The 16,729-nt window shown below is 35.7% G+C and overlaps 1 protein-coding gene across 1 annotated transcript in view; it reads right to left on the bottom strand.

The window, feature by feature from the left end:
- Positions 1 to 14,748: 14,748 nt before the first annotated feature.
- The window catches only part of RAB18 (RAB18, member RAS oncogene family), a 29,247-nt gene continuing 27,266 nt past the window's right edge, over positions 14,749 to 16,729 (bottom strand). The window contains exon 7 of the mRNA XM_036842496.1: positions 14,749 to 16,705. Coding sequence (XP_036698391.1) covers positions 16,530 to 16,705 — 176 coding nt within the window. The 3' untranslated portion in view covers positions 14,749 to 16,529. The remainder of the gene's footprint in view (positions 16,706 to 16,729) is intronic.

The raw sequence follows: 16,729 nt of genomic DNA, 5'->3' as shown, positions 1-16,729 counted from the left end.
TTGATGACCCTGGTATTATATAGCACAGTCATATGAAAGCAATAAAATATAGAATTTCACTTTACGTTTTTACTTGGATTTAGATGTCAAACTCTTTGCCCCACACGTGACTGTGGAGAGAAACAGTCTGATGTGACAGGTTACAATTCTGCCCTGAACACACAGTTTACAAATCTAACAGTGAAATTTCAAAGTTTAGAGAGCAGCACAATTGAAGGTTGTCTTCTTGCCCCATGTCCACCTTCCCTGCAACATCCTGATCGAAAAATCAAAAATCTTTCCTTCTTATCTTTTGTATTGTTGCCTTACCAATTTCAGGTCTTATCTCAAGCCATGCGATCCTAGCAATAGAAATGGGCAAGCTCAAGACCTAAAGTACAATAATAAATTCACTTCCAAGGAACTTTCATATCTTAGTAGCAGAGCAAAGCAACATGCCTTTTTCTGCAGGGGAGGATAATATGCTATAGTGTGCATTTTGATCAAGGGAAAAAATGACCTCAAAATCTAATTTTTAAATTGTCTCTCTTGTTCTACTATAATAGAATATAAATTCCAGGAAAGTAGGGAACTTGTCTGTCTTGTTCTAGGTTGTAGGCAATTTGAAATACTTCTGTGTGAATTAGAAAATTAACACTGGTTTACACAATGACAACCATCAATTTTTCCACTAGCACTTGTACCTTGGTTGCATTTCTAAGTTTTTCAAAACATTTGATGCCATGTGGATAGAAATTTCTCCATCCATCCACAAAATAAGATTGGTTTTCTTTTAAATTTAAATTCAAAGAGGATAAAGTTTTAGAAACTACTGAATTTACTTCAGTCTCTATTTTCAAATACTAACCTAATACTTATCCTTTATAAGACTCATTCTTGAAAAAAAGAAAAGCTCTTTTTATCCAGTTTTACTGGAAATATGTTACATATTGTAAGACATTTAAAACGTATATCATGATGATTTGATATAAATATACATTGTGAAAGGATTCCTCCCATCTAGTTAATTGACGAATCTAACATGTAATTTATACAAATGATATTTATCACTGGAGCTTGAAATGGGATTTCCAATAGTTGCATCTTAATCACTTAGAAACTAAGTGAATTTTGGTATTTCCATATCCTCTTTGAATGCTTCAATAAGGAACTCTTCTCCATCAAATTTGTGTAAAAAGTAAGGCTTTTCTAACTTTGTTCACCTACTTTTGACCCCACTCCAGCGCTGTACTCTTTTGAGCTTGCGCTTAGACATTAACATAGTTTTAAAACAAATCTGAATTCCTGTATTGTGCACATTCTTCAAATTTTTCCAAAGTTGGAAGAGAAAATCTAAAGGAAAAAGTCTATTTTTGATTTTATCTCCAAGTATAGAAATTGAAGAAATCTCCAAAAATAAAGTTTATACACACACACACAGTAGGACTTCAATGGGTGTTCGTCATATTATTCTTTATAACATATATACATTACCCATATTCTCTTATAAACATGAAAAAATTAATGAAATAAAAACAAAAGAGTACATGGTTGCAATATTATTAGATTAAGCAAAATTCAAGGTCCAAATGAATTACACAAGACAAAGGGGGCATTTATGTAATGATAAAAGATACAAGCATAAAGAATTGTACATTCTGTTTCCTTATGGACTAAATAACATAAAGCTAAAACATGTAGCTCTACAGGAACTTGATAAAATCATCTATCATGATAATATCCTTTAACTCTTTCAGAATTTGACAGCTCAAATACACAAAATAACAATGTTATAGAAGATGTGAAAGATACGTATTTTACTTAGTAGATATATCTGTATAAAACTTTGTTCTCTATAAATGATGTGTGTTAAATTTCTAATATCCATGAAGCATTTTTAAAAATGAATCAAAATTCCAACTCTATTATTTATTAGCTGTGTGACCTTGGAAAAGTTACTTAATTTTTCTGAGTTTCTATTTCCTTCTCTATAAAATAAAAACTGTCACACCTGCTCACTGGATTGTTGTGACAATTTAATAATTTTTTTCTACCACTCTTAGAGATATTGTTAACACATGTGTCTTTACATAGTGTATTCCATGCAGTACAGTGTGGTGAATGCATTTGAAGTTTAATGATTAATGAGTGAAAGCCAAGCACAGGAACTGGCCCCTAGGAGATGGTAAATAATAGCGTTTGTTTTTTCTTTCTGTAATGATCTCTCTTCTTGGTGCCATCTTCCGTAACTTGCGTACTAGTCCTTTTCATTCACATCACAGCTCTCCTCTACTTGGGAAATTTAAAGGCTCTGAACTCAGCAACCCCACACACTGCAACAGTGTGCCAGGTAAACTGCTCTTGCCCTTGGTTGCCCTGGGCTATACAACTGCAAATCTAAAATAAGTAATGATAAAATATGAACAAACCAAACAGTAATAAAAATAAAATTCTTGGCCACCAAGAAAACCTTAAAGAATCCCCAAAAGTACAGAGATTTTATGTTCCACATTCTCTAACCGTAACTGAATTGTAAACTAGAAGTTGACAAGAAGAAAAAATAACCTAAAGAGAAAAAAACAATGTCCTTACAATATGAAATTAAGACACTCTGAATAGTTTCCTACTCAAACATATAATTAAAATACATTACAAATAAAAGAATACTTGATATCAAAATATCTGGAACATAGCTAAACTATATACAGTGGAGAATGTTTAAATGTTTCTATTACTAAAAAAGACTGACAATAAATAAGTGTGCAACTAAAGAACACTTTATAAAATTATAATCAATCAAAAGAAAGCCAGAGAATTAAGAATCAAGGATGATGACCCAGCCCCCCACACTCCTTGGGGGTCTGGGTCATCATCCTTGATGATGCCCAGCCCTTCTGGGCATCACACATATTTTTCATAGCCCACACAAATTTTTCATAGTAGCTTTACTTGTAATAGCCCCGAATTGGACAATTAAAATGCCCTATAATAGGTGAATGAGTAAATGAACCGTGTACAGCCATATTATTAATTACTACTTAGCAATAAAAATAAAAGAACTGTTGATACATGCAACAACTTGGATGCATCTGAAGGGCATTGTGCTGAGTGAGAAAAAGCTAATCTTAAAAGGTCACATACTGTATGATTCTAGTTATATATTGGGTTGGCCAAAAAGTTCCTTCAGTTTTAAAGTAAAAATAAAAGACACGGGGGGGCTTCCCTGGTGGCGCAGTGGTTGAGAATCTGCCTGCTAATGCAGGGGACGTGGGTTCGAGCCCTGGTCTGGGAAGATCCCACATGCCACGGAGCAACTGGGCCCGTGAGCCACAACTACTGAGCCTGTGCGTCTGGAGCCTGTGCTCCACAACAGGAGAGGCCGCGATAGTGAGAGGCCCGCGCACCGTGATGAAGAGTGGCCCCCACTTGCCGCAACTAAAGAAAGCCCTCGCACAGAAACGAAGACCCAACACAGCCATAAAATAATAAATAAAATAAATAAATAAAGGGGAAAAGATGGTTCAATTTAAAAAAATAAATAAATAAAAGACACATTTTTCATTTTCACCAAGAACTTTATTGACCAATGTATTCACCCTTTTGTTCCACTACCTTCTGCCATTTCTCAGGCAACTTCATAATTCCATCTTCCCAAAACTTTTTATCTTTTTGAGCGAAGAACTCTTCCAGGTGCCTTTTACAGTCTTCCAGGGAATTGAAAGTTTTTCCATTAAGAGAATTTTGTAAAGAATTTTGTAAAGAATAAATGGAAATCCAAAGGTGCAGTGTCTGGTGAATACGGCAGATGAATCAGAACTTCCCAGCTAAGCTGTAGCAGTTTTTGCCTGGTCGTCAAAGAAACATGTGGTCTTATGTTATCCTGATGGAAGATTATACATTTTCTGTTGACTAATTCTGGACACTTTCCATCGAGTGCCACTTTCAGTTGGTCTAATTGGGAGCAGTACTTGTTGGAATGAATTGTTTGGTTTTCCGGAAGGAGCTCATGATAGAGGACTCCCCTCCAATCCCACCATATACACAGCATCACCTTCTTTGGATGAAGACCGGCCTTTGGTGTGGTTGGTGGTGGTTCATTTCACTTGCCCCACGATCTCTTCCGTTCCACATTATTGTACAGTAACCACTTTTCATCACCTGTCATAATTTGTTTTAAAAAGGGAACATTTTCGTTACGTTTAAGTAGAGAATTCCATGCGGAAATATGATCAAGAAGGTTTTTTTCGCTTAATTTATGTGGAACCCAAACATCAAAGTGATTAACATAACCAAGCTGGTGCAAATGATTTTCAGTGCTTGATTTGGATATTTTGAGTATGTTGGCTATCTCCTGTGTGGTATAACATTGATCGTTCTCAATTAACATCTCGATTTGATCGCTGCCAACTTCAACTGGTCTACCCAACCATGGAACATCCTCCAGTGAGAAATCTCCAGTGCGAAACTTCGCAAACCACTTTTGACCTGTTTGATCAGTCACACCACCTTCTTCATACATTGCACAAATCTTTTTTTGTGTGTTTCAGTTGGGTTTTTACCTTTCTTGAAATAATAAAGCGTAATATGCCAAAAATGTTGCTTTTTTCTTGCATCTTCAATATTAAAATTGCTACACAAAAATTCATCAATTTTGATTTTTTTTTTTAATGCACGCTGATATGACAGCTGTCACAATGCAATCTAACAAAATTGTTTCGAATGAAGTTAAAGACAACCAAGTACTACTAGAGCCATCGTACGGAAAACCAAACGAACTTCTTGGCTAACCCAGGAGCATTCTCGAAATGACAAAATTATATAGTGGAGAACACACTGGTTGCTGGGTGTTAGGGATGATGGGGGAAAAGGGAGGCATGACTATAAGAGGATAGAACAGGAGAGAGCTTTGTGTGATGGAACTGTTCTGTATCATGAATATGGTGGAGGTTACACTAATCTACATATGTGATAAAATGTAGAAATACACCCACCTATTGGACCAACGTCAGTCACCTGGTTTTGATATTATATTATAGTCATGTAGGATGTAACCACTGGGGGAAACTGGGTGAAGGGTGCATGGGACCTCTCTGTACTATCTTTGCAACTTCTTGCAAATCTATAATTATGCCAAAATAAAAAGTTTTTTTTTAAATAAAGGATAAAATTTTTAAGTAGAATTAAAAATATTGATAAAATAAAATCTTGTTCTTTGAAAATACAAATAAAACACATTAAACCCCAACAAGTATGACCATACAAGAGAGAAAATGAAAATACATAGTTAGGGGGTAAGAAACAAGGTAAAACCCCAACTACAGAAGAAATTAGGAGACCTTATATATTCGTCTATTTATATATAGTAATAAATTTGAAAATTTATGGTAAACTCATCTACTATAGGCCACTTTTCTAGCTAGGGCCTCCCTGGATGGCCACACAGCTTGTGCTCACTGAATTCACTCCTATAAAAGACGCCAGAAGTCTACAGGGTGGAGGGGGGAAACACAGTTGTATGCATGAGCTGCCCTTTTCTTGGTGCTGAGGACAGATCAATTTACAAGATTCCCTTGACGTCTTCAGATAGCTTATAGATGCAAGAGTTAGAAACATGTGAGCAAGTTGAAGCCAGTAGAATATTTTTAAAAAATACAATTCAGACAAATAAGATATATTCCTAGTATGTAAGGATGGTTTTGCAACAGGAAATCTTCAACATGATTCCTACATTAAACAAAACAATGAAACCATTTGCTTGTATCAATAGGTGGCAAAAAAAAAAAAATTGAAAAAATTCAGCTGCCATTCTTAATAAGACTGAATTCAAATATTAAAAGTATGAATGTAAACCAATATTCTAATTAGGCTATTTATTGAAATAAAGAAAAAAGCAAATAGTACATTAAAAAGCAAAATACTGAAACTATTGCCATAAAATCAGGATCAGATAAAATTATCTTTACTCACACATATTATTATGAACCTAGATAATAAGAAACACTAAAGAGATTAGTATTAATAAACTCATTAAGATGATGTTTATAAGAAACATATAAACTAATTTTTCTTTATTACAGAGAAAAAGAAATAAGAAAAAAAACCATGATACACTATAGTAACAATAAAATGCCTAGGAATATATTAACAAATATAGCTAGGGGGTGTATATGAAGGCGATTCTAAAATTTTATTGAAAGACATAAAGCAAGAACTCAGTAAATGGAAAGATATGCCATGTTTCTGGATTGGAAGACTTTTTAAAATGTCAGCTTGTAAGTTAATATATAAATATAATGAGGCTCCTGTCAGAATTCCAAAGAACTTTATTTTGTAACTGGATAAAATGATTGCCGAGATAAGATGTTAAAAAAAAATTGCGAGGGGGAAAACTTGATTTATAAATATGTTGCAAATCAAATCATTATGATCTGGCAGAGGACTACCTTTGTGGAACAGAATAGAACCTAGAACTAATTCAACTGTGTATCTATTGATTGAAGAAACATCCATGACCCGTCTAGTACTTTGGCCTCTTCACCCCACATCAGGCACTCATACATGTTTGTAACTGTGATCTACTCCCAGAATCTCATTATCAAGCATCTCTCCACTATTGCCTGTCTTTCTAGCTCACTTGCCTTGATATATCCATTCCAAAATATTTGACCCTATTGGGAACACCCATCCTTTGGTTCTACATTTTCCCCCCATCAACAATTTCTTGTTGACCTCGCTCGTTAACAATGGCTGTTCATTTATATGTGGAATCTAAATAATACAAGTAGTGAATATAACAAAAAAGCAGCAGACTCACAGATAGATATACAGAGCAGACTAGTGGTTACCAGTGGGGAGAGAAAAGCGGGGGGGGGGGGCAGTATCAGGGTAGGGGATTACAAGGTACATACTATTAGGTATAAAATAAGCTATGAGGATATACTATACAATGTGGGGAATATAGCCAATATTTTATAATAATTATATATGGAGTATAACCTTTAAAAATTGTGAATAACTATGTTGTACAACTGTAACTTATATAATAATGTACAGTAACTATGCTTCAATTAAAAAAAAGATGGCTCCAGCTTAGGAGGGTACACCCAAGCACGTGAGTTTGTTTGTATGTCCTCCCAAAAACATGTTAAAAATATATTAAAGAAATTGAAGAAAAAATCTTCTTAGTGAAGGCAGTGAAGAACATTATAATATGATTCTAGATTTATGCAAAATGGAGAAAAGATGGCTGGCTCTATTGGATAAAAGAGGAGAAACTGTAGGTCTAGAATTCGCAGGTGGAGAATACAATAGAGGCCAGAGCCATTCTGCCTGGGGTCACAGAGGAAGCCCCAGGCAGTGTCAGGCATAGTGGAGATGGGAGGAAGAAGGGGACCAAACATTGTACCCAAGGGAACTTTTGGATGTCCTGGTACTAGGAAGGTTCCAGATCTTGTGATAGCGGTTTCATAAGTGTATGTATTTATTAAAACCCATCAAATTACATTCCTAAAATGGGTGAACTTATTTAATGTAAAATATACTTCAATAAAGATTTTTTAAATTGCCTTAGGAACTTATCCTCCACAGATACGAAACAACACATACGGTTATTCACTGCCCATTCACAGGCAACTAGTTGAATAAACTGTGCAACCCAGGACAATGGAGGACTTGCAACCATAAAAAAAAGAAAGAGGAAGAACGCTATGAACTGAGGATACATGGAGTGATTTTTCAGGTTACACTGTTAAGTAAAAAAGTAAGATTCAAGAGTGTCTACAGCATGCTACCTTTTGTATAAGAAATGGAAAAAAAGACTATTGCATAATTTTTGCAAAAACAAACATAGGAGGAATAAACCAGAACCTACTGATAACGACTACATATGGGGAGGGCAAGATCACAGTGGGGTCAATAGGTTTGGGAACGTGACTTGTCTGATTTAGCTTTTTATATGGTATTGACTTTTGAGCCATGTGAAATGTTTTAATTATTCAAGATTAAATAAATTAAAAGGGATGAAAAAAGTAACCCTAAAATTGAATATATGCAGGAACAAATGAACTTATATCAAATAGATAATAAGACCACATATAAAAATATGTATTCAGGTAATTTGAACACTTGACTGTACATCCATAGTGAGATAAACACCTTAAGGTTAAAAAGAATGCAAGTGAATTTTGACATTTTCTTAGCAGGTTCATGCTTGGTAGTTCTACTGGTATTATAACTCTGAAGTCATTTTGTAAAGAGTGATTTATTCGTATTTCTATTAATGAAAAGTGAACTGTGCAAGAGGTACGTGTAAACAGACATGTTTATTAATGTACCTGGTTATGCTCTCTGTTCAGCACTGCAAGAGTTATTAGTGTTGTTTTAGAGAAAACTTAGATGTTGCTTGTGTTTTTAACCTAAAAAATGTGGTATGAGTGTGACACACAGGAATATTTAAGTAGCTTAAAATTCCTAGTGAAGGAAATATGGCTAAAGGTACATGAATCTCAAAAGGACAACTGCCTCGTGGCCAGGAGCCTGTCCTATTTCCTGACACGGTGGCAGGTGCAGACTTCAGAGGCTGGGACACACAGGATGCCTTAGAGCCTGACGTGGGGTTGGCTGTCAACATCTAGGTCTTCACAATGCAGGGAACCTGGCAGCATCCTCAACACGTGCCTCATTTGCACTTATTGGCTCTCCTTAGAAATCACTGTATCATTTATTTCCAGTTCACTCTTCTATGCTAGTTTTTGCCTGTTGAAAAGACCAAAGAGACAAACTGCTTGCAGAAGAAAAAAGGAAAATTCACGTATACACGTATGGAATGAGAAACTATAACCTTAGAAAAGTAATTTTCAAATGAGTATACCCAATTTTGTTCCAGAAAAATTTAAATCTCAAAAGAAAAAAAAGCCCACTGTTTTCTCTATGTGAATTATAAAAACTGACTTAAGAATAGAAAAACTAAGAAGACCAATGATCACGATATGCTAGTAATAGCTAAGCTTATTGAAGTGTACTCTGTCAAGCTTTATACTCCCTAATTCATTTAATGCCCAGAACAACTCTACGAAGTGTTGAGACTATTATTATCCCGTTTTCAATTTGAAGAAACTGAGAACGAAGTCTAGGAAACCTACAACAAACAGGCAATACCCATTTTTTTTAAAGGTTTATTTATTTATTGATTGATTGATTGTTATGTTGGGTCTTCGTTTCTGTGCTAGGGCTCTCTCTAGTTGCGGCAAGCGGGGGCCACTCTTCATCGCGGTGCGCGGGCCTCTCACTATCGCGGCCTCTCTTGTTGTGGAGCACAGGCTCCGGACGCGCAGGCTCAGTAGTTGTGGCTCACGGGCCCAGTTGCTCTGCGGCATGTGGGATCTTCCCAGACCAGGGCTCGAACCCGTGTCCCCTGCACCAGCAGGCAGACTCTCAACCACTGCGCCACCAAGGAAGCCCCCCATTTTTAAAATTAAGTATTCCAGCATGTAGAAAAAGATAGAATCCTCAATTTTATGAATCTTGCAAAACATGAAATTAGCACCAACAGAAACAATAGCCAAGTCTCACTATGACTACATATGAAAAAAGCAGAAAGCGGTGGATCCTAGGGAAAGCTCGGCCTGTGGAATTCTAAGAAGACCCCTGGCCTTGGAGAGGCTGGGAGGGCTGGTCGAGGAGCTGCATGTTAGTTGCCTCTTTGGAAGGCCGCAGACCTTAACAGCAGTTGTGAAATGGGAGGCTCCCTCCAAACACTTTGTCAAAAAAAGATTCAAAATGATATTAGAAACAAAACAGATGGCTGTAATTTCCTCTAAATAAATATATATGTATTAAAATTACAAATTATATTTTTTTCTATTTTACCTAGAAAACAAAGAAACCTTATTTTATTTTATTTTTTAAATTAATTAATTAATTAATTTTTGGTTACATTGGGTCTTCGTTGCTGTGCCTGGGCTTTCTCTAGTTGCAGTGAATGGGAGCTACTCTTCCTTGTGGTGCACAGGCTTCTCTCATTGCAGTGGCTTCTCTTGTTGTGGAGCATGGGCTCTAGGCACACGGGCGTCAGTAGTTGTGGCATGCGGGCTTCAGTAGTTGTGGCTCATGGGCTCTAGAGCGCAGGCTCAGTAGTTGTGGCTCACGGGCTTAGTTGCTCCATGGCATGTGGGATCCTCCCGGACCAGGGCTCAAACCGATGTCCCCTGCACTGGCAGGCGGATTCTTAACCACTGCGCCACAAGGGAAGTCCCAAGAAACCTTATTTTAAACCAAAGTACCAAATTGATTAGTCAGCTGGATAGACAGAAAAGTCAACAGCTTTTCCTTATTAGCAACATGTTCATAGATTCTGAAATGAGAAGACCAACTCTATTCACACACACACACACACACACACACACACACACACGAGTTCTTAGGAATAGTTTTGAAAAAGAAGGTTCAGGACCTATGTAAAGAAAACTATAAATATAAAAACAGTATAAAATCTGAATAGACAGAAAGATAGCTCATTTCCTAATGGCAAGTCTTACCATTAAATTGTCAGTTTTCTCATAATTAACATAGAAATATTTATCAGGTGATTCCAATTAGAATTCTAGTTTTTACGAACTGACTAAAATGATTAAATTCTCAGTTTAAAATTTTAAATTATGCACTATTTCAAACAAATTCTAAAGACAAACCACTAATTGTGACAAGACTTCAGCAATATATATTAGTGACAAAAGACTAGTATCCATATCACATTTTATAAAGACCTCTATTAAAAAAAGGAACCACAAAAAGGAAAAATGGGCAAAGGATAAAGTGAAAGAATCATATGTTAAAAAAAAAAAAAAAATTGAAAAGAGTGAGAAAGGACTTCCTTATCAGCCATGAACATATTATAGAGCCACTAACATCAAAACCTTTGTTTTGCCAGGCCTCTGCTACAGTCTGATGGAACCCACAGAGCCCTTCTAAGAATGTTTTTAAAGCATAAATGAAACACACGGGATTAGAGAAAACCAATTACACTGAAATCCATAACCTTCCAAGGTGAAGAGAGCCCAAAATAGAAGGCCAAAGTAGATTCCAGTACTTATGGGAATTTTATCTAGGGCAAAATTGGTATTTCAGCTCAGTGGGGAAAAGAAAGTTTATTTAATGTGTAGTACTGACACAACTGGCTACCCATATGAAAAATAAGATGGCTCCCTACTTTGTGTCGTAAGCAAAAGTGAATGCTAAGTTATTAAGGACTTAAAAAGAAAAAAGTAAAACAAAAGTCTCAGAAGAGGTTAAGGAGATTGCATGTACAGTCTAAGAGTCGAGGAACCCAAAAGGTATAAAATATTAAAAAATAAATTGTAAGAAAAAACATAGCATAAACAAACTGAAAAACAAACATTGGGTTAGAAAAAAATGCTTAAAACTTACCTATATATGGGTTATAGAGCTCGTATAACATAATAAAACCAGAAAAAAACCTGAACAGAAAAACTGACAAATGATATGAATAATCATTTCAAAAAAGAGTAACTCCAAATAGCCTACAAACATGAAAAAATGCTCTGCAGAAAATGCAAACCAATGTACATCAAAGTGGCAAAAATTAAATTTTGTGAACACCTCCTACTGCTGATGGGGAATGCAGGGGGAAAAACAATACCCTTACATATTGCTAGTAGAAATGTAAATTGTTACAGATTTTTGGAAAGCAATTTATAAGATCTATCAAAACTAGAAAATATATACATTTTCTTTGGCCCATAGATCCAACTCTTAAATATCTATCCCATAGAAACAAAACGATATGTGTACCAGGACACTTATTGCAGCAGCATCTGCAAAGGCCAAAATGGAAACAATATAAGTGCCCATTACTAGAGGAATGGTTAAATAAACTGTGATAATCCATACCATGGAATATTAATATTGTACAATCATTGAAATAGATAATAGAGGCATCCAAGTTGGCTTAGAGGTATTTTCACAGCCTATTGTTAGGTAAGAACAGCAACATGCAGAGATGAATACACAGACAATCTCATTCTTGTAAAATAACAAGAGTAAAATAATGTATATATACATACTTGCATATGATTAAAGAGGCATGGAGAAATGCAGCAAGGGTACACATGCCCGGTTGTAACAATGATTATCTCAGGTGGGAAAGGGGAAGAGTGAGTGTTGGGATGACAGAGGAAATTAAACCAAAAAACATGAGACCCTATAAAATAAGGAGTCCTTAAAATTGTATATATGTATACATCCACAAAGAAATATATGAAAGTAACCTCACTAAAATACTAAGTTACTTAAGAATAATGGTTTTTCAAGTGATAGTTATCAACATACTGAACTCAATGTACAAAGAGCCCCTACAAAGACCATATACACTCACAGAGCATACATTTGGTTAAAAGAAAAAAAATCCAACTTAAACTGGCTTAAACCAAAAGGGAATTTATTGGCTCACATAAGTGAAAAGTCCAGAAGTGTAACTAACTTCAGGTCCAGTTTGATCCAGAGGCTCCAGTTTGCATCAAGGGTCCAACTTGGACACACTTTCATTTTCTTAGTACTGCCCTCGGGCTGGCTCCTTTAAATTAGAAAAGCTGGCTGCAGCAAGTTCAGAATTATCACACCACATTATCTCCAAGAAAGTGTCTTCTTCTGCAGTTCCTGAGGAAGCCTCAGCAAACATCTTATAACTAAGTAGCCTTATCTGAACCATTTACTTTGGGGAGTGGGGGGAAGCGGCACTGGTTAAAGATAACCACGTCAGCTCCAGAGCTGAAGGTGTGACAATCCCATCCAAACTGCATGTGTGATGATGGAGGGCAGTTATCCAAAGAAAAAGTGGGTGGTGGATGCCGGATGGGCAAGCACAACATAACATGAACAAGGAATAAAAGAAAATAATACAAATATCCAATAAAATATTAAAAGTGCCCAACCACACCAGTAATCAAAGAAATACAAATAACATTACATAATTTATTATCAGGTTAATAAAAGAAAAAGAAACATTGCTTGTGTGTGAGAGAGAGAGAGATGGTGAGGGGGCAGCTCCTGTGAGAATAGAAGCTCACAGTACTATTGGAAACGTCTGTGACAAAACAGTTTTAACTAAGAGGCACTGAAGCAAACTTTATACCACTATCAGAAATGTTACTGATTCCTAAATATGAAACAAAAAGCTAGCAACAAACAGTAAAATTTAAAGCCCATAATGTAACAGAAGTTGAGCATGTTTCTTTTCCTCCAACCTGATAGATGTTCCCATTAAAAATGATAATAAAAAATAAAAACGGAGATTCCTGGGTAAATCTATTCCTTAGCTCCAAGTGTTGACTCAGCTTATTTCTTTCTATTCTCTTCCTTCAACATTTCCAGACAAAACCCAAGATGAAAATCTATAGTTGATTGATTACCCTCAGCACAGCTGGGGTCAGAACTAGTATAATATCTTCTAAAGCTGATTAAATGCTTTTATTCCTATCTCTAACAAGGGAAAATAAATGAAGGACGCAAAAACTTCATAAGAAGTATGACTGATGAAATGGACCCCAAAATATAGAAGCATAACGCTTGAATACTGAAAAGACCTACAAGCTATTGGATCTAGAGGATTATCCCAGTTCACTTGAAAATCGGTTAGAAAAAATATATATTAAACTGTATTTAAAGATATTATAGATATGAGGTAGGTCTGTGCTATCGCACACTTAAAACAGAATCATGTAATCATGTATATTTCAAGTATGCAAATTACAATGAATCAAAATCAAGTCCAATTCCACTGTATTCAGTTAGAAAGCCAAGTGTGAATTTGTAGATGGCAATTGAGTACTTGAAATGAAAACATCCCCTAGATTTCAATTTTGAGCCGAAAGGCTGTTCCCAGATTTAATAACTTTTCCCATATCCAATTACAAATAGGAAATTAAGGTGCCCTAAGTAAGTCCCCTGATTTTGTACCCTTACTAAGTCAAAGATTTTCATTCCACTATGAGGAGGTAAAAGAGCTAAGAGACCACCTACTCTACTACCTTAACTTCTAGGTCAAATGATTTACACAGTTGGTTTACATCAATGGGATTTACTCTGTAACCAAAAAACCTGAAAAGCTTCTATTAATTACACGTAACACAAGAATGATAAACCTGCTATGTGAAAACAAACACTAGCCATAGCAAAGGGAGCGGTGGTTGACGGCATGGCCTCAGGAGTGACGATGCCTTGACTGGGCTCCAGCTCCATCACTGACTGGCTTTGTGATCTTTGGGAAGTTACTTAACACATCTCTGTTTCATTATCCTCATCTTTAAAATGGGCATAATGGCAGTGCCAACCAATCTCTTAAGGTTGCTGTGAGGTTTAATGAGATGATCCAGTACTTCTTAGAACTGGACCTGACACCCAGTAAGTTTTCAATAAATATTCAGTAACTATTACTGTTAATATAAATTGAAGTTATTTTTTTGTTTAGGTCTATCTCAGTACTCCCGGACTCAAAACACTATATTCTAATTGTTCTGATTTTCTCCATCTGCAAAAGGCACTTTAAAACTACTACAAATGACTGAGAAACGAAGAACTGACAAAATCCTGTTAAGTGACTAATTTTAGATAGTACTACTACGTCACTTAGAAAACCTACACTATGAAACAAGAAGCTTGCAACAAAATAGTGACAATGTGAATAACACTGTACTCAGGACTTCCTCAGCTGATGAGAGTAACAGGGAAATGTACAATACTTCCTGCACAAATGCATCTAGGGAAAGCAGGCTATATTTATTTAAAAACTATAAAAGGTTACAATATAAATCAAACAAAATTAGTTGTTAAAAGTTAAGTGACTCATATGTATCCAAATTCTGACCAAATCAAGACAATCCAATGCACAGAAAGAGTATTATATAGTTCAAGGAGCAAAAAGCAATAAACAGAAATGTCAATACAGAAACTACATAAATATACAAATCTACAGTTTTAATGTAACAACGAATCGTTAAGTACATGTGTTAGCTATCTTTCTCCAACATTAAAGTAGTATATGTTTCATATTTAGTAAAAACATACATAATGCAGAAAACCTTTAATCAAATGTAATGTAGTCTAACAAGTGTGAACCACGTAGAATGTAAGGTATTCTTATGTGAGGATGTACACTTCAGCCCATTATCACACATATTGCAAAGGTGACCCACAAAAATGTTTATCATTTGCAACTGTATACAGAGAACAAACTGCCCAGAAATTAATATTTCTTATTAATCTTACTGGGGGGTATTAGAGTAACCTGCCTGAAAGGACAAATTACTTATCTGGAGGCTTAAAATAGCAGAGATCAATGTAAATTAAATATATGAGTGAAAAAATATACAGTGTACAATAGCAAGAGGTTAGAAAACTGAATACTGTGGAAAAGATTTATTAGTCTGTACAAGTTGGTTCTGACAAACTATTGGCTACTTGTTACAGTAAATTACCAAGATTTTCACTGCAACAGTATTTTCCCACACACATCAAAATCTGGACGCAATATGCCTTTCTCAAATTATAATTTAGTGTGTTTTCCCCCAACCCTCAAAACACAGAAGTAGGTTTTTGAGTATCAACTAGCCATTTATGGAAGTCATAAGATACAGATATTCATTAACATTACACAAGCTACGATTGAAGTACTTGGACAAACACCACCAACATTTATGGGAAAAGGTGTTGTTTTTAAAAGTGGTAAGTACTACATGAGTTAGTTAGTTACATAAACACACTATTCCTGTCCTTCTGAAAACAAAATGGGGGGAAACCTTATTGCCATCCTGTCAAATACCACATAACCAAAAATGCTGCACAAAGGGTCATGAATCCCGTGTACATATCACAGAATTAAAACTCCAGTTAAGCAACTGAGCTACTCTTGAACTAAATTAAAAGTAAGACCAAACTTCTTTAACATATCGATGCTATTTTAGAAGCATCATCAGAACAAACAGAGATTTAATTATAAATTGGCCTGGACTACGTCCTGGAAGAGAAGTCTGCTTAGTACTAAAAGAGAATCCATCAGCAAACATCCTAGAAAAGTTATGGAATCACGCTCTTTGTTATTTCTGAAGGGAAATTTGCCAGGTTTGATGATACCTGCATATCTCCCAGTGGTCCTAGGAGTTCTACATACCAATTAATTCAGTAATTGATGAGTATCTAAATGAAAAGGAGACCAGAAATAGACCTTGTATCAACATATAGTAGATAAGTGGATTTTTAAGAAATCACATGATGAATGTAAATCATAAAATCAAATGTACTTATAAAGGTACACCTATTTTATGTTACATAAAAAACTGCAGATTGCAAACTGTGCATGCTTACCATAATGCTTTACCTGGAAAAGTCGATAAGTGGGATTTCTCGCAAATATTTACTGCCATGATACAAAACAAATATGTGCAAACTGCAAGGACCCTAAAATAGCAGTTACAGAGTTTATATACAGAAAGATGACATTATCTGATCAAATATGCAAAAGAGATGGGAGTTCCCAGGGTTTATAACACAGAACAGTAACCGCCACAGGCCCCTCCTCCTTGGCCTTCTTCCCTGTGTGTCAGTTTGACTCCTTTATTCTGGTTCTCACTTTCCCACAGTCCAGGCGTCTGAATGATCTTTTCAACAAGTTCCTCAAAAGCACACTGTACGCCATCACAGGTTTTTGCACTTGCCTCTGAAATTCAAGGAAAAATGTCAG

The sequence above is a fragment of the Balaenoptera musculus genome, chromosome 2 (genome assembly GCF_009873245.2).
Source record: "Balaenoptera musculus isolate JJ_BM4_2016_0621 chromosome 2, mBalMus1.pri.v3, whole genome shotgun sequence".
In the NCBI taxonomy this organism is placed as follows: Eukaryota; Metazoa; Chordata; class Mammalia; order Artiodactyla; family Balaenopteridae; genus Balaenoptera; species Balaenoptera musculus.
This window is presented reverse-complemented; position numbering and strand designations above follow the sequence as displayed.